General features: G+C 45.2%; 1 protein-coding gene across 6 annotated transcripts in view; it reads left to right on the forward strand.

Annotated features, from left to right (window-relative positions):
* Nucleotides 1-18,485, forward strand: part of LOC121289289 (interferon-induced protein 44-like) — a 47,091-nt gene that overhangs the window by 10,391 nt on the left and 18,215 nt on the right. For 3 of the 6 annotated variants that reach the window (XM_041208595.1, XM_041208589.1, XM_041208590.1), the window contains exons 2-5: nucleotides 165-668; nucleotides 758-797; nucleotides 4,789-4,984; nucleotides 11,567-11,719. In XM_041208595.1, coding sequence (XP_041064529.1) covers nucleotides 173-668; nucleotides 758-797; nucleotides 4,789-4,984; nucleotides 11,567-11,719 — 885 coding nt within the window. In that variant the 5' untranslated portion in view covers nucleotides 165-172. The remainder of the gene's footprint in view (nucleotides 1-164; nucleotides 669-757; nucleotides 798-4,788; nucleotides 4,985-11,566; nucleotides 11,720-18,485) is intronic. The other 3 variants (XM_041208593.1, XM_041208592.1, XM_041208591.1) reach the window with 3 other exon arrangements.

Raw genomic sequence — 18,485 nt, forward strand, 5'->3', positions numbered from 1 at the left:
CACCTTCTGACCAAAGGGCGTGAGTGCTACAACTGAGCCAACGTTAACACCACAGAGAGCCCCTTACAGGATCTGATAGATTATTTCCATGAGGTGTTTTTTTGGGCAAACTAAATTCAAGCCATCGCGTTGAATAAAATATATTTTAATCAAATGTTTTCTAGGTTTCAGCATGCCTGATGTAAAGCCTTGGCTCACAACTGCAAATCGGAAAGAATTGTCTCAACTTCTTGGGAAAGTAAACTTACATTTACTTTACAAAGCAAGAGTTCATGGTTTCAGAGCTGACGTGTTCCATGCTAAATGTGATAAGCAAGGACCCACGTTAACCGTCGGGTACAACAAAGCTGGTTATGTTTTCGGAGGTTACACAAGTAAAGATTTTGATACTTCAGGATTTGACGTGAAGGATAACAAGGCTTTTCTCTTTCGACTAAGTGACGAAAAGGCAGAAGGAACGCCAAAGAAGCTTGCCATAAACCAAGGTGCTGAGGCTATTTGTAATCATATATCCTGTGGTCCCAATTTCGGAGGAATACTTCAGTTTCTGGTCAAAGGCAAAGCTGTTGTATTGCAATTGAAATTTCCACAGTCCTACAATTTATATGAACGTGACCTCTCTGGCTGCGATATAGATCCTGTGGAATGTGAAGTTTACCGTGTGGAAGGTGAGGACTCCTTCGTTTTTCCAGGAATAGCTGAGGTGCAGTTACGTTTCTGACACTAACTCTGATTTCTATTTATCCGTGTTTTCCAGAGCTAGGAGCTCCCTGGAGAAATGTAACTTGGACGACAAAGTAAGTTTCTTAATGGGCATTTCTGATTAATGAATAGGTGCAAAAGTAAGTTCAAAAAAATGAGATAATATAAATGAAAACCCCTAAATGGGTATTTTAATAAATTAACTATTCATCCTTTAGTTTCCATTTCTGTGCTTGGGCTCAGAATCTATTTTGATGTAGCTGCGATGAATGTGATATTCAGGTTGAAGCTGCTCATTATCCGATTTATCTTCACTGGTTTTCTCCTTTCCTCTCAAGAAGGTACCATGTGGTGTTCTGCACTAAAAAAATATTCATGCATGTGGACTCAATTGTAAGCAGCCATGTTGAAGACACTTTATTTACACCGCTCCAACAGAGAGGGCAGCAGAGACAGCAGCTCTTACAACGTACGACGCTCCCTCCCCACTTGAAAAAAGCAACTTTTACATTAAATTGTTAAATGGCACATGTGCACAATTTCCCAGAATACAATGGGCTTTAAGCTATGATGGAGTGGCAATTGAGTTGGATTGCCAGTCCGCTCAAAATTATTTACCTGAAAATCCAGACGATCCTATCTTGCCCAACCTTCCCACTCAGGATGGGTGAAATCTATGCAGTGCAGCATGCTCCCGGGGCCTGCAGTCGAGGACAGTTCAATCACAGGTAAATAAGCCACACCCACTTTTTTATGGCACTAGCTTCTATTAAGCAGGTAAGATTAAAGGTCCAGCCAAGTGTAAAGGTTTTCTCAAATTCATTTCAGTGATGTGGGCTTCGCTGGCTAAGCCAGCATTTATTGCCCATCCCTAGCTGCTCTCGAGAAGGTGATGGTGAGCTGCCTTCTTGAACCACTGTAGTCCATGCGGTGTAGGTACACTGTTATAACACAGCAATTGGTAAGGCTGAGTTATTTAAAAATCCGAGGGAAACTTTAAACAACTGTCATAACCTATAATTTTAAGTGGTATGTTTGAGATGCAGCTCTAAATTCAGGAATCAGACCATCAGTTCTCGAGAGGATTTTACATCAAATACATGAGACATTTGTTAATTTACACATTAGATATATACACATTCCTACAAATTATTACTACCATAACTTTTGACAAATGCCCAAACTAATCTCCACTAAAGCAACAGCAACCCATAAACTTTAAGCAGACACCAGGCAAAGCACATACGCCTTACAAATTCAAAATTAGGTTCCTTTCACTTTGGTTCCTTTGCAAATGCAATGGTAGGGTTACAAGCTTTGATCTTACATTGCCTCTGCCCTGCACACACAAAAGTGCTATCGGTTACACCCAGCACAACTCATTGAATGCAAATTCTCATTGAATCACCAGCATCTTCTAACAATAAAACCCCTTTCATAGTACCAATTTTATTAGTAATATAAACGTTGCTTGGTCTCTGCTGACTAGGTGCCAAATTTCACTCCCCTTCTTGAATGCTCTATTCAACAAAATGCAAGTGTACTCTACCTCTCTTACATCTCAAAACTAGTACACATCAAAGCACCAAGACTAGCTGGTTTTGATCCAATTAAGACACACCCAGACACACCCACTTAAACCTCTATTTAAAAAAAAAATTTCAACATTATATACATTAATAGTTTCATGGCAAACCCACAGTGCTATTAGGAAGGGAGTTCCAGGATTTTGACCCAGCGACAGTGAAGGAATGGCGATATAGTCCCAAGTCAGGATGGTGTGTAGCTTGGAGGGAAACTTCCAGGTAGTGGTGTTCTGATGTGTCTGCTTCCCTTGTCCCTCTAGGCGGTAGGGTGAGGGTGGTCCGTAGTGGGGGTGTGGGCAAAATTGGGTTGGGAGGCTGGGTTTGGGAGTTGAGCTTGGGAGTGGGGGGGTTGGGCGGAGAGTCGGGGGTTGGGTGGAGAGTTGGGGGTTGAGTGGGGGGAGTTAGGCCTGGCAGGTGGGAGAGTATTCACAGGGGCGGGGTGGGGGGGGTGGTGGTGTGGGGAGGGTGTGGTGGCGGTGGGGGCAGGTGGGGTGGGTAGTCCGTGCAGGGGTGGGGTAGCTTAGAGGTGGATAGCTGGAGGCTGCGGGGAGTCCATGGGGGTGTTGGGGTGGGCGGTGGTGGTGTCTAGTCGGTGGTCGTGGGGGGTGTGAGTACAATTTTTACCCAGAAGCTAGAAGAGGTTTTAAATTTTCTATCTTTTGCTGGGTAGCTCTTGCTTCAACACAGTCGGAACCATCCAAATTTTATGATTTAAATCTTATTTTCGGATGGTTTTCCGTGCAGGGAAGTTGCCCATCGGAAGTTTGCACTTCCCAAGCAATTGCCATGCAATCCTTACCTGGGAACTTCCGGGATGAGGTTGGTGGGGGGGGGTTCCCCAGCGCATCTTTGGGCTATGATCCCAAATATATTCACCCTGGAGTTCAGAAGTATTGACTCAATAATTATCGACGTTACCTGAAATTTAACAGGTTGCGTTGCCCATTTGTTTTTATTGTAATCAAAACTAAAACATTATGTGACTGGTATTACCAAAGTGACATACAAGTAAAAATACCTCCTAACACAAGTTTAACAAAAAATATTATCATTCGCCAAGAAATAATGAAAAGAACAACTTTTTTCTCTTTACCTTTCCTTTCTTACATGCTGTCGTTTAACTCATCTATTTGGCTTCTTTCTGTGTATCTTTTCCCATTTCCATTTTCATTAACTTGGCTCTGTTCTCTCAACATCTCTGATTATGTCAGCCATGAATTTTGATGTTCACCACCCCCACTCCTCTTAATCCTAACTAGGAAGTACCTCTGATATTTCCAGGTCCAAGTAAGGTATGCGGTGTGAATTAGTACCTCTAGTGAGCACAGTTCCAATCTTGAACGGCTTGCTGAAGACTAAAACTGAGTGCCTTTTTTGACTGGCTTTATTAGTTTTCTCTTTTAATTTTCTTTTGGATGGATTTGCTCTTTTACATTTTCTTATTTCAGCTGCCTTTTTAATGATGATTATGGGCAGAATTTTATGCACACCCACCCTCCGGGCTTGTGGGTGGGAGGTTGGGTGAGCATAAAATCACTCGGTTGAGTTCTTGCACACCTCCCTGTTATGTTACCCTGGGGCAGGAGAGGCCTTGGCCGGACCACCTGCCCGCCCTTGCCCCAATGAGGCCCTTATGTGGCCAAGTATTGAACCGTTTACTGCCAGCCTCAATTTTCAGGCTGGCTGGGAAGGGTTATGGGGTATAGGGGAAGCCAGAAAAGGAATCAGGTTCAGGCCTCGGACGAGATGGGGGCGGGCGAGAGGGCGGGGGTCACCTCCTAATAATATCGGGCGCCTCCACCCATACGGTCCGGTAACTCAGGACCTCCCTTTGCCCCCAGCCTCTCTGTCGTCACCCCAATCCCCATCTGTCAACTCCCCCAGGCTTCCCCACTCTGAGACCGCCAAAACTTACCTGTTCTTGGAATCCCTGGACTTAGACACCGGGGGCTGCTTGCAGTCCCAGCCCGAAGCGCTGCAGCTCCTGGCTCTGCATAGACTAGAGAGCTGCCGGCCAATCACATTAACCGGCAGCTCTCTGAGGTGGGTCTCCCTCCTGAGGGAGGGGTGCTCGTTGGAGCATGAAATCGCCGAGTGGCAGGCAGTGTTGACGGGGATGTGTTCCCCGCTGACTCTTCAGGGTACGGGAAGAGAAATCCTGCCGTCCTAAAAACCCTGGCCTCTGTTTTACTTCTATAGAATCATAAGAGTTTTATAGCAAAGAGGGCACTGTGATGGAATCAGCTAATGTTCTACCCTCCCAGAACCAGTTGTATGCCTGCTTGATAGTTGCGGTTCACCACTGGAAGGTAAACAAGATGCTGGCTGCAGAGTGACTCGGATCCCTTGCCCATTGTTGCTCTGTTCTCAGCCAGTAGTTAAAATCAGCCCCATTGAAATAACGCTATTCTTATCAATCAGAGTATCATTCAACTTCCTGTGAGCAATGCTAAGGGAGATCCATTAGTGACTTCCTTCATATAAATGTGCTTGCTTTCAGCAGAAGACAAGAACTGCTTGGGATCGTCCGCAGCTATAGACCATATGGCAACTCTGCTTCTAAGGTACGGGTTTTGCTAATTGGACCAGTTGGAGGAGGAAAGTCTAGCTTCATCAACTCTGTCAATTCGAATTTCCGTGGACATGTCACCAATCGGGCTTTGATTGGAAGTGGACTGACAAGCACAACTACAATGGTGAATCCAGAAATGCAGCCAGAATGTTTTCTCTTGTCAATGTATTTTGCTCCCTTCCATCCCTTGCTGAGATATTGTGGAGTAGACTCAGACATCCTTTGAGACACTGCTCATTATGTATCAACACTGATAGTGAACATTGGTGGGGGGGGGCTCAATTCAACATGGAAAACCCACCAACACTCCCCATAGTCTCCGATTCTAGCTCAAAGTTGCAGACATTCACAGAGGTTCTCAGGGAGCAGAGGAATTGTCCATCAGAAGTTTAAATTCCTGGGCAATTCCAAGGTAGCTCCGCAAGTCAGAATTTCCATATGGTCACGACATGCATCTTCATTTGTATGCCCAGTCTTCAATGATCTGGGGACTGGATAGTTTGGCCCAGAGACATTACTAACAGAAGGAGGCTATTCGGTCCATCGATTCCCTGCTGACACTCTAATCAATTGCATTCCTCTGCTCTGTCCCTGTAGCCCTGTAAGTTTATTTCCCTCAGGTGCCCATCCAATTTCCTTATGAAATGATTGATTGTCTCTGCTTCCTCCACCCTTGTAGGCAACACATTCCAGGCCATTACCACTCGTTGCTTAAAATTGTTTTTCCTCACATCTTGCCTGCATCTCTTGTCCAAAACCTTAAATCTGTGTCCCCTTGTCCTGTAACTACCAGTTAATGGAAACAGTTTTTCATTGTCCACCTTATCTAAACCTGTCATAATCTAGCACACCTCTATCAAATTTCCTCTCAACCTCCTGAGCTCCAAGGATAGCAATTCCTGCTTCTTCTAATCTTGTCCCTCATCCCTGGAAGCCAACCTGGTAATTCTCCTCTGCACCCTTTCAATGACCGTCACATCTTTCCTAAAGTGTGGTGAACAGAACTGGATGCCGTATTTAGTTGTGCTTTTTAAAGGCAATTGAGAGCTTTTTAAAGATAGTTTAGGTTGTATTATAGACTGAGAATTACTGAAAATGCTGTGTAGAGTTTTGGTTGCTCATTGAAGAAAGTATATTGCAGCTATTCTTAAAAATTCTTTCATGGGATGTGGGCATCACTGGTAAAGCCAGCATTTGTTGCCCATCCCTAATTGCCCTTGCTAGGCCATTTCAGAGGGCAGTTAAGGTCCATCCACTTTGCCGTAGGTCTAGAGTCACATGTTGGCTAGATCAGTTAAGGATGGCAGATTCCCTTCCCTTAAGGACATTGGTGAACCAGATGGGTTTTTGTGATAATTGATGATAGTTTCATGGTCGCTATCACGAGCTTTATTTTCCGGATTTATTAACTGAATTCAAATTCCACCAGCTGTCATGGTGGGATTCAAACCCATGTGCCCAGAGCATTAGCCTGAGGACTCTGGGTCATTAGTCCAGCGATAATACCACAATGCCACCACCTCCCCTGTACATTGACAGGATACAATGGTTTCAAACTCTGTCTCAACTCATAGGCCAGGATTTTCCTGTCATTGGGTGGCCAGGAAATCGTCTGCGATCGGGCCCCGACTGCGATTTCACGCTGGCTGGCCAATTAATGGCCAGCAAGCAAGAAAGACCCACTGAGGAGCCCAGCGCTGCCAGGGGTTGGGCTGGGGGTTGGGGGGGGGGGTGGGGGGGGGGGGGGGGGCGGGTACTGTTGGCGGGGGGAGGGGTGGGTGGTGTGCGGGAGGGGTGGGAGTGCTAAAGTCTGTGCTGGCGCGGGGAAGGCGCTGAGCTGCCTCAGGGAGCTAAAGAATTATGGAAAGAAAAATAAAGAACTTAAAAATGAGAGAAACATGTCCCCATGCATGACCCAGTCACACGAACAGGGACTTATTAAAAGCGACATGTAAAATTTTTTTTAAAAAAAAATTGCTGCTGGAAACCTCATCCCGCCCGTGGATGGGGGTTTCAAAAAAAAATCCAAAGGCCGATTCGTCTTCTGCCAACCATTAAGGCTGGACGGGCAGCAAAAAATAGCTGATAATTATTTGGTAAAGGGCCTTAATAGGACTCTTAACTGTTGGCTGGCGTCCTGCCAACTGTCGTGCCTGCCCGCCGGCCAAAATATTGCAGGAGTGCGCGCGCTATTTCACACTCTTGCACGCCGAGCTGAAATTCCTGCCCACAATCTCTCTCTCTTCTTGAGTTCACTGCCCTGCCATCCTTGCTCTGTCTCTACTTTCATATTAACTCCCCTAACCATATTTGGGCCACCCACTCAGCTTCACTATCTCACATGGCTTCACAGCTCCCATTGTGCCTATCACAGGTGAAAAGAAACCGTCTCTGATCACTGGCTACCGGTTTTCCAATGATACTCTCTTGAGGTCACTGAAAAGATTTGTAATTCCATGAAAAACAGCTGGTGCAAGCCATTTTACAAGAACCTGTTGACGAGTAAGTTTAAAAGCTCTTGCTAACTTCAGCTGTCATAATGCAATGATTATTTCAGTATATTTTCACAAAAATGATTGATCATAGGTCACTGTCCTTAACAGGTAAGGGACCATTAAATTGACTAATGATGTATAAGGGTTCAGATATATCAGAGTCTCTTCTCCAGTGGATGTTGAAGGGTCGACAGGCTGGGTGTGCCCTTGTCACCAGGTGGTCAGTCCTATTTTCATCCTTTTGACTTTTCTGTAGAGGTTCTGTGTGAACAAGGCCATTCTAGGGTCAACCACATCGCTGGAGTACACATGTAGACCAGACTTGGTAAGGATGACAGATTTCCATTCCTAGGAGGCATTAGTGAACAAGATGGGCTTTTACGACAGTTGGTGATAGTTCCATGGTCACCATTACCAAAATTAGCTTTCAAATCCAAATTTATTAATTGAATTCAAACTCCACCGGCTACCATCCTGGGATTTGAAACCCTGTGCTCTGGGAACCAGCCTGGACCTCTGGATTACCAACCTAGTGACATTATACCTATGCTACCATCTGCCCAACAAACGTGGAATATAAAATGTCAGAATATAGTTCAGTTTTCAGGTTTCCAGTGTCCTGAAAGCTGAAGGGCACTTCCTCAAGGAAGCAAGAAAAATAGTCCACTGATTGTTACCTTCTCTGTTCCTGTTCTCCCTGGGTGCCTCTAAATGATGATACATTTACACCTGTGAGACCACTCTGCGAAGTGCCTATAAAGCAGGACCAGCTTTCAGAAGAGAAGTAGTCTGATTGTTCTTGAAATTTTCACGGAGAACCTAATGACCCAGGAAATGCCAACTGAAGAATTTGATTTTGCTTAGGTGGTAGTTGGCAGTGTTTACTTAACAGTTGAGATGTGTGAGCGATGGACTGTGCTGAATGGCTGACAATGAGGGTTGAAATGTGTAACCTTGGCAAGCTGGAGTGGTGCAACCACCTCCAAATGTGCCCAGCATTCATCTCAATAGATCTGTTGAAATGAGGAATTGAAAGAAATAGAATGCAATTGGTGTAAAAGGAGAGATTATAGAGTGCTGGCCATGAGATAATGTCTATGAAATGCCTGGACATTGTTCAGAAATGGCAGGTGACAGAGCGTAAGCAAGGCAAGAGTCAGAATACTGAAGTCAATATATAGATTTATTGAAGCTTTCCCCTCCCATGTCTCCTAAAATGTCAATTCTGATAAAATAGAGACAGTTTACTCTTGAAGAAATTTGTTTTTTTTCGAATAAACTAGAGCACACTGTCAGAAACAGAACACTTCAATTAACCAACTGTCATCACCCTTTGGGAGTGCTTAAAGCAGGCTTGCATTGTGGAATAGTTGGATCGCAAAACCCTTTGGAGCTGTTCTGCTGGCTCTGGCAGTAAGTGTATCCATCTTGATTGCTGACAGTTTCAAACCTCAACCCTATTTTCAAAAGACCAGTTCCCTAGACATGTGCAGTCTTTGACGGCACTGGTTCTTGGTCATCTACAGGACCGAAAGGCGGCGTCTATAGACACTGGTTCTAGCTAGGCGCCGACCAGCGACAGCTCATTGTGGCTCTTCACCAGCATGTGCTGGAGCTCCAGCCGCCCCTTTGATCATCAGTAAAGTAATGGAAGGGGTCATCAACAGTGCTATCAAGCAGCATTTGCTTAACAATAACCCACTCACTGATGCCCAGTTTGGGTTCTGCCAGGGCCACTCAGCTCCTGACCTTATTACAGCCTTCATTCAAACATGGACAAAGAGCTGAACTCCCGAGGTGAGGTGAGAGTGACTGCCCTTGACATCAAGTTTGCATTTGACCGAGTGTTGCATCAAGGAGCCCTAGCAAAACTCGAGTCAATGGGAGTCAGGGGGAAACTCTTCGCTGGTTGGAGTCATTCTTAACGCAAAGGAAGATGGTTGTGGTTGTTGGCGATCAGTCATCTCAGCTTCAGGACATCACTGTAGGAGTTCCTCAGGGTAGTGTCCTCGGCCCAACCATCTTCAGCTGCTTCATCAATTACCTTCCTTCCATCATAAAGTCAGAAGTGTGGATGCTCGCTGAAGATTGTATCATTTGTGACTCCTCAGATACAGAAGCATTCCATGTCCAAATGCAGCAAGACCTGGACAATACCCAGGCTTGAGCTGACAAGTGGCAGGTGACATTGGCATCACACAAGTGCTAGGCAATAACCGTCTCCAACAAGAGAGAATATAACCATCGCCCCTTGATGCTCAATGGCATTACCATCAATGAATCCCCCACTATCAACATGCTGGGAGTTACCACTGACCAGAAACTGAACTGGACTAACCATATAAATACTGTGGCTACAAGAGCAGGTCAGATGCTAGGAATCCTGTGATGAGTAACTCATCCCTTGACTTCCCAAAACCTGTCCACCATCTACAAGGCACAAGTCAGGAGCGTGATGGAATACTGTCCACTTGCCTGGTGAGTGCTGCTCCCAAAACACTCAAGAAGCTTGACACCGTCCAGGACAAAGCAACCCTCTTGATTGGCACCACATGCACAAACATTCACTCCCTCCACCACCGACGCACTGTAGCAGCAGTGTGTACCATCTACAAGATGCACTACAGGAATTCACCAAGACTCCTTTGACAGCACCTTCCAAACCCACGACCACTACCATCTAGAAGGACAAGGGCAGCAGGTAGTTGGGAACACCACCGACTGGAAGTTTCCCTCCAAGTCACTCACCGTCCTGGCTTGGAAATATATCACCATTTCTTCACTGTCACTGGGGCAAAATCGTGGAACTCCCTTTCTAACTGCACAGTGGGTGTACCTACACCACATGGACTGCAACAGTTCAAGAAGACAGCTTACCACCACCTTCTCAAGAGCATCTAGGGATATGCAATAAATGCAGATCCAGCCAGCGAAGCCCTCATCCCATAAAAAGCTAGTTCACAAGGTTCCATGATCCCGATGTACTCCTCCTGCATGATGGAAGAGCGGGATGTGTGGGTTAGCTTGGGTACTATAAGAGCTTCTCTTGGTTAAGTCTTCAAGCCCCTTGACATGTCCTGGAGAACACTGGCCACCACTTGGATGGCCAGAGTTTAGTGCGCTGCCTTGCTGCCCGAAACCCCACCCACCTCCATCCAACAGATTGGCGGCAATCTGTGCTCTCAGCTCAGGCTCAGGCATTCTCCTAACCTGCACTACAAGGCGGGTTAACTTGAAACGAGGTGAGATGGGGGGGAAGGTTTGTCCAAATTGGGATGCTGACATTGCAAGGGGATGTGAGCACCTCCACCAGTGACTGCTCCATGGCCAGGTTTAGCCAGGAGATTATACAACATACCCAGTCCTCCAGCTGTTCTGCAGTCCACTAAAATGCTCATTGCTTTGCAGTCTGTGCCCGAGGCGTGAAAAGCTCTGGAGCACTCTGTGGCACTTTGATGCCCCTGCTTTGCTTGAGTGGGCAGATAAGCTAGAGGCCCGACTCCAATCCTGTCAATGTGGCTGTGTCTGAACTGCCTCAGTTGTAGAGGAATGGTCACTTTATACAAGGTTTCCCTAATGCGTGGTTGCTTCCCTCATGAAACCCCTCACCCTGCACCTCCTTGTGCGGTACCTTCAACCGCAGGTCAGCCCTTGCCACCCACCCACAACCCAATGCACCTCAACCTTGAAGTCCAACAAGTGACCCGTGCAAGCATGCCAAACGTTACTGTGCACTCACCTCCGAGTTCACCTCAAAGTGCACACTTTTTGTATGCTGTTGTGAAACACGTTGACATGCAATCACAGCAACGTAGACAGATGGTCCAGTGGTGGGGGGGTGTGGGGGGGGCGGTGGGAGGAGCGATCCCGGCAGGCTGGCCTTATAATGACCCACAGACGTATTACAATGAGGTTCCCGATGTCTGATGGTGGGAAACGCGGCCTGTCATCGGCGGGCAGGGTGGCGATCGCAAACTGGTTTCACGGCATCGTGAAACCGATTTTTGGCCTTTTCGCCATATTGTCCGCTCATGCCGTCAAACACGCCCGACGCCAGCGGGCACAGAAAATCCCAGCCCTTGTCTCTTTTTGTCTAAACATTTGCCATATTCTGTGTTGACAGATTCTCTTTGTATGTTTAAAGTGATTTTAGCATTGAAATTGATTTCATTCTGCACTGAAAACACCCTGGTATATTTGTTTAATTGCAGTATTCAACGTACACCTTCAGAGGAGGAAAGTGTGGCATATCTGCCCCTCTTATTCTTTGTGATACAATGGGACTTGCAGAAGACACAGAATCAGGGATACGTACAGATGATCTTATCAGCATCATCAAAGGCCATGTCCCTAACAAGTATCGGGTAATGTTATTAACAAAATCATATCTCTTCTGCTTTTCTCTCTCTCTAAGCATTCAAACAGTCCTATCTCTGTGTTACTGCTCTATGATCAGTTACCCTGAAAGGTATGAGGGAAAGGTGGGCTTGATACCCTCACTCTACTGCCTATGATGTTGTTAAGGGCTTGTTAACTGCTTGTTAATGTTCTGAATGTCGGTACAGGCAGAGATACAATCACTACAGCCGGATTTACAGGAACTTTCTAGGCGATTTTCCAGTCCTTATGCATTGGTCAGGATAAGCATCTCCCCAGTATCCATTCCCGGATAATATCATGGGTTCAGCTTGTTTAAGTCCAATCAGCAAGCTTCAAGCCAGGGAGAATGATTGCAGGAGTGAGATATCGAGGTAGGTTTACCTGGTTCTTTATCTGGGACCAGCTGGACATGGAGGATCACAAGCCAGTGAGCCTGCTCAATTGCTCCTTTAAGTTTAAAATCTAATGAGTGCTGTGACAAATTAGCTTATGAAGCAGCCGTAAGTGATATTTATTAACTCATGCTCTGAACCACCTAGTTTTTTTCAACTGAGATTCCTGTTTAAATTAATCGCTTCGCTCATAACTCCATAGCGTAAATAATCTCCTTATTTTTGACCCGTTGGAGAGTAGCATATACTCATGCTGTTAGCTTTGACTAAATATTCTTAAAACTATCCATCTGGCTTATAACTTTCTCCCTCCACTGGACCAAATTTTTAACCTTCCAACTAAACCTTACTCCTGCTCCTATCTTCCAATGTTCCTAAATCAAGAAAGTTAAACTATACGCAGGGGCCAGAGTTCTACGTCCCAGGGAGTGGTGGGCACGCGCCCGACCTGTCCGGCTGCGCATCTGACCCGTCTGGCCGCAAAATAGCGTGAGATGACATTGGGCAAGCATCCTGACATCATCGCGCAATCTCACGGTATCTCCCTTGGCAGGCGCACACGACAGTGGGAAGCACCCCCGCCGACAATTAAGCAGGCGATTAAGCCCATTGAAAGCGATTTTTCGTGGCCTGTCCAATTTTACAGTTGGCGGACAGATGGTCCATTCGACCAGGCGGCCTTTACATTTTTGCTCAAACCTCGATCCAGGGCAGGGTGAAATCCTAAATAAAAACTGAAACAGAAATAGCTGGAAAACCTCAGCAGGTCTGGCAGCATCGGCGGAGAAGAGCACAGTTGACATTTCGAGTCCTCATGACCCTTCAACAGAACTAAGTAAAAATAAGAAAGGAGTGAAATATAAACTGGTTTAAGGGGGAGGGGGTTGGGGGGGGGGTGGTTTGTTGGGACAAGCAGCCAGTAATAGGTGGAGATAATCAAAAGATGTCACAGACAAAAGAACAAAGAGGTGTTGAAGGTGGTGATATTATCTAAAGGAATGTGCTAATTAAGAGTAGAGAGCAGGACAGCCAAGGTACAGATAGCCCTAGTGGGGGTGCGGGAATACTAAAAGGTAGAGATAAACAATGGGTGGAAATACGTTTAAAAATAATGGAAATAGGTGGGAAAAGAAAAATCTATATAAATTATTGGAAAAAACAAAAAGGAGGGGGACGAAACAGAAAGGGGATGGGGATGGAGGAGAGAGTTCAAGATCTAAAATTGTTGAACACAATATTCAGTCCGGAAGGCTGTAAAGTGCCTAGTCGGAAGGTGAGGTGCTGTTCCTACGGTTTGTGTTGAGCTTCACTGAAAAAATGCAGCAAGCCAAGGACAGACATGTGGGCATGAGAGCAGGGTGGAGTGTTAAAATGGCAAGCGACAGGGAGGTCTGGGTAATGCTTGCGGACAGACTGAAGGTGTTCTGTTGCTTGCCATTTCAACACTCCACCCTGCTCTCTTGCCCACATGTCTGTCCTTGGCTTGCTGCATTGTTCCAGTGAAGCTCAACGCAAACTGGAGGAACAGCACCTCATCCTCTGACTAGGCACTTTACAGTCTTCCGGACTGAATATTGTGTTCAACAACTTTAGATCATAAACTCCCTCCTCCATCCCCACCCCCTTTCCGTTTCTTCCCCCTCCTTTTTGTTTTTTCCAATAATTTATATAGATTTTTCTCTTCCCACCTATTTCCATTATTTTTAAATGTATTTCCACCCATTGTTTATCTCTACCTTTTAGTATTCCCCTACCCCCGCTAGGGCAATCTGTACCTTGGCTGTCCTGCTCGCTACTCTTAATTAGCACATTCCTTTAGATAATATCACCACCTTCAACACCTCTTTGTTCTTTTGTCTGTGACATCTTTTGGTTATCTCCACCTATTACTGGCTGCTTGTCCCAACAAACCACCCCCCCAACCCCCTCCCCCTTAAACCAGCTTATATTTCACTCCTTTCTTATTTGTACTTAGTTCTGTTGAAGGGTCATGAGGACTCGAAACGTCAACTGTGCTCTTCTCCACCGATGCTGCCAGACCAGCTGAGTTTTTCCAGGTATTTCTGTTTCTGCTTTTGTTTTGGATTTCCAGCATCCGCAGTTTTTTGTTTTTATCAGGGCGAAATCCTCATGGGGAAATAAGAAGAGATATCTGGGGACGGGTTTTTTTATGAGGTATGATTTCAGGTGATCATGCGCGCACGATGAGCGATGAACTCAGGACTGGAGACTGTGATGCACGGACATATTTTGCAGCATTTTTTGTTGCTTTGTTTATCCTGTGCAGGTCCGCAGCTCCCTGGGGGCAGCTGTCTGCCTTCGGGGAGCTCACTGGAAGCGCTCACCTGCACCCGCGGTGACATTGATGCCCGCTCTGTTCCCACCTCTACCGGCAGCGCTGAGCCTTTCTCAGTGCACGCTTCATGCTGGCTGGTTGTTAATTGGCCAAGCCAGCAAGAAATTGCTGCCGGCGGCCGATCGTGGTTGGGGGTCAGTTTACCGTCTGCTCCCAGGCCCATGGATCACACGCGCACGATGAGCAATAAACTCAGGACTGGAGATCTGAAATAAAAACAGAGGATGCTGGAAAAACTCAGCAGATCTGGCAGCATCTGTGGAGAGAGAAACAGAGTTAATGTTTTGAGTCCATACGTGTTATAGAGTTGATTTTCCAGGCAACATTTCTTGGTGGAAACATTGAACTTTATTTACAAGTCAGCAGCAGCAACTACATGTGTCCATATAACTCTATAGCTATAGGAAAACTCTCTCCTAGAGGTTCCCCGCGCTGCTAACTGATTGCTTTACAAAGATCATATGAATTATTCTTAAAGCTACAGTCCTGTACTTATCAAACTATAATTATTACGTTCCTCCCCCTTTCACTTTTCTGTACATTCTGCATTTACAAGGATATTGATCTCATGACATTACAATTTCTACACAGGTCATGAAATTACAAGTTCAGTCTTTCAGGTGGTTTCCTGATCCATATGGAACATCAACAGGGAATTATAGACCAGTCAGCCTGACGTCGGTGGTGGGGAAAATTCTAGAATCCATTATAAAAGGTTCAATAGCTGAGCACATGGAAAACAGTGGCAGAATCAGACAGGGTCAATGTGGATTTATGAAAGGGGAATCATGCTTGACAAATCTACTGGAATTTTTCGAGGATGTAAGTAGTAGAGTTGATGAGGGGGAGCCAGTGGATGTGGTTTATTTGGACTTTTAGAAGGCTTTCGACAAAGTCCCACGTAAGAGATTGGCGTGTAAAATTAAAGCCCATGGGATTGGGGGTAGTGTATTGAGATAGATAGAAAACTGGCTGGCAGACAGGAAACAAAGAGTAGGAATAAACAAATCTCTTTCCGAATGGCAGGCAGTGACTAGTGTGGTACTTCAGGGATCGGTGCTGGGACCCCAGTTATTCACAATATATATTAATGATTTAGGTGAGGGAACTAAATGTAATATTTCCAAATTTTCAGATGACACAAAGCTGCGGGGGGCAGGGTGAGCTGTGAGGAGGACACAGAGATGCTTCAGTGTGAATTGGATAAGCTGAGTGAGTGGGCAAATGCATGGCAGATGCAGTATAATGTAGATAAATGTGAGGTTATCCACTTTGGTAGCAAAAACAGGAAGGCAGATTATTATCTGAATGGCTATAAATTGAGAGAGGGGAATGTGCAACAAGACCTGGGTGTCCTTGTATACCAGTCACTGAAGGTAAGCATGCAGGTGCAGCAGGCAGTAAAGAAGGCAAATGGTATGTTGGTCTTCATAGCGAGAGGATTCAAGTACAAGAGCAGGGATGTCTTGCTGCAATTGTACACGGCCCTGGTGAGACCACACCTGAAATATTGTGTGCAGTTTTGGTCCCCTTACCTGAGGAAGGATGTTCTTGCTATAGAGGGAGAGCAACGAAAATTTACCTGTCTGATTCTTGGGATGGCAGGACTGACATATGAGGAGAGATTGAGCCGGTTCGGATTATATTCGCTGGAGTTCAGAAGAATGAGGGGGGGTCTCATAGAAGCTTATCAAATTCTAACAGGATTAGACAGGCTAGATGGAGGAAGGATATTCCTGATGGTGGGGGAGCCCAGAACCAGAGGTTACAGTCTGAGAATCTGGGGTACAGCATTTAGAACTCAAGATGAGGAGAAATTTCTTTACCCAGAGAGTGGTGAACCTGTGGAATTTGTTACCACAGAAAGTAGAGGCCAAAACATTGTATATTTTCAAGAAGGAGTTAGATATAGCTCTTGGGGCGAAAGGGATCAAAGGATATGGGGTGAAAGCGGGAGCAGACTATTGAGTTGGATGATCAGCCACGATCATAATGAATGGCGGAGCAGGCTCGAAAGGCCGAATGGCCTACTCCTGCTCCTAGTTTCTATGTTTCTATGTTTCTATTGTAGCTCCACGACTTCCGATTCTTTGACAGGAGCCACGTTCTCAGCAACCGCATTAACATCAGGTATATCATTAGGCACAGGCAGTTCAGTGTCTTCCACTCTGACAGAGACATCGGGCATGTCTATCCTTGGTTGAGCAACTTCAACAGGAACCACAGATTCAGCAATGGTTACAGGTGGAACATTATTTTGTTGGGGTAACTCTCTTCTTCTTAAATGATCCACATGGCCCTCCACTTCCACTTGGTACGACAATGATCCGGTCACAGACCTTACTTTACCAGGTAACCACTTCAGTCCTCCACAGAAATTCCTTACATAAACTGCTTCTTCAGCAATAAATTGTCGTTCATGACTGTGCAAATCATGAGTTGCTTTTTGGTTCCTTTGACTTTTCTCCACCTTCCCTTCCAAATTGGGAAGCATCAAGTTTAACCTTGCTCAAAGACTGAGCCTCATCAGTAATTCTGCATCCTTTTCCTACGTGTCTCCTTTCTACCACAGAATATAGTCTCAGCCTTATTTTTGACTTCGCTGTCGGCCAGACTTCTCTTAGGTGAAATCTCAACTTTTCTTAGTTCGGTAGTTGAGCTACCTTTGATTTCATTATTTACCTCACACCTTGGAAAGTTCTACGACTTTTGCTTTCAAAGCCTCTTTAGCTTCATTCAACTGATTCTTCAGCTCTTCTGTCTCCTTATACCTGTTGTCTTCCTCCTGGGAACTTGAATGTTGCTGCATCTTCTCTGCCAGTTGGTTCTTCAGTTTGCTGTGATATTAAATTCTTCCTGTTTCTCTTTGTAATTCTTCAGAGATACAATTGACCTGAGTGATCTTTGTAGTGTGTGAAGGTCTTTCAACAGGTTTTCCTTTACTTTGCGAGGCTCACTCATTTCATCTTGAACCCTATCATTCAGCAGAGTCTCCTTGAGTTTATTCTGCTGTTTTTCCATGTCCTTGTTTAAGACAGTCTTCATTTCTTCTGGTTGCTGAATGGCCACACACTCCTTTTTCACCCTGTTGCGGTCCTTGGACTCTCCAGGCTCTTTCTGAAGTACCTTGCCTTGTTCCTTTTCCAACCCAGGAACTCTTCCTGCTTCCTTTTGAAATCTCTCTGGCCAATCAAGGTTAATTTCCCTCAACCAGTTTCAACCTAGAAGGCTTTGTCCTCTGCCTTCTAATACCACCACTGGTAATTGTGCTGTTTGGTGTCTGTAATGAACAGTTACTCTGGTGATGCCTTTTACCTGGGTTTCTTCATTTGTGTACGTTTTCAACTTTGCAGAAGTTTCCAAATTTATTTGTGGACACCTTTATTTAAATATCTGAAAGTGTGTTCTCTTATTACAGTGGTAGAAGCACCAGTGTCTACTTCAATTTTTAAGGGTTTACCATTCACTTGCTCTGTGACAATAACTGGCTCTGTCTTCCCAACTTTCATGTTGAATAAGGAATAAATGTCAGAATTGTTTGTTTCTGGCTCTTCCACACTATATACTTTACTGGGATTCATTTGTTGCCTTGAAGCCTGTTTTAATCTTACTTTGCAATGTTTCAATGTGTGTCCACTTTTGTGACAAAAATAACATTCCATCTTTTTAAATTACCAAACATTAGGAGTATGGTTGTTACCACATTGGTAAAAATTAGTTCTCGAATTTGCTGCTGAGCTGTTTCCTCTAAATTTTTGATTAGCGGGGGCTGTTTCCCAATTCGTGACGGAGTCCCAGCTTTTTGCACTGCTTTTGGCCGATCGTTCCCATCCAACTAAGAGAATGGCGCCATTTTGCGCGCCTTGAATTGCTTGTGAATCCCTTACAGCGTTTTCTATCGCAAGCGCTATTTCTAGCGCTTTCTTAAAATCAAGATCCACTTCATCCAGCAATCTTCATTGAATAGCATCCTCCTGCACATCACAGACCAAACTTTCCCTG

The sequence above is a fragment of the Carcharodon carcharias genome, chromosome 16 (genome assembly GCF_017639515.1).
Source record: "Carcharodon carcharias isolate sCarCar2 chromosome 16, sCarCar2.pri, whole genome shotgun sequence".
In the NCBI taxonomy this organism is placed as follows: Eukaryota; Metazoa; Chordata; class Chondrichthyes; order Lamniformes; family Lamnidae; genus Carcharodon; species Carcharodon carcharias.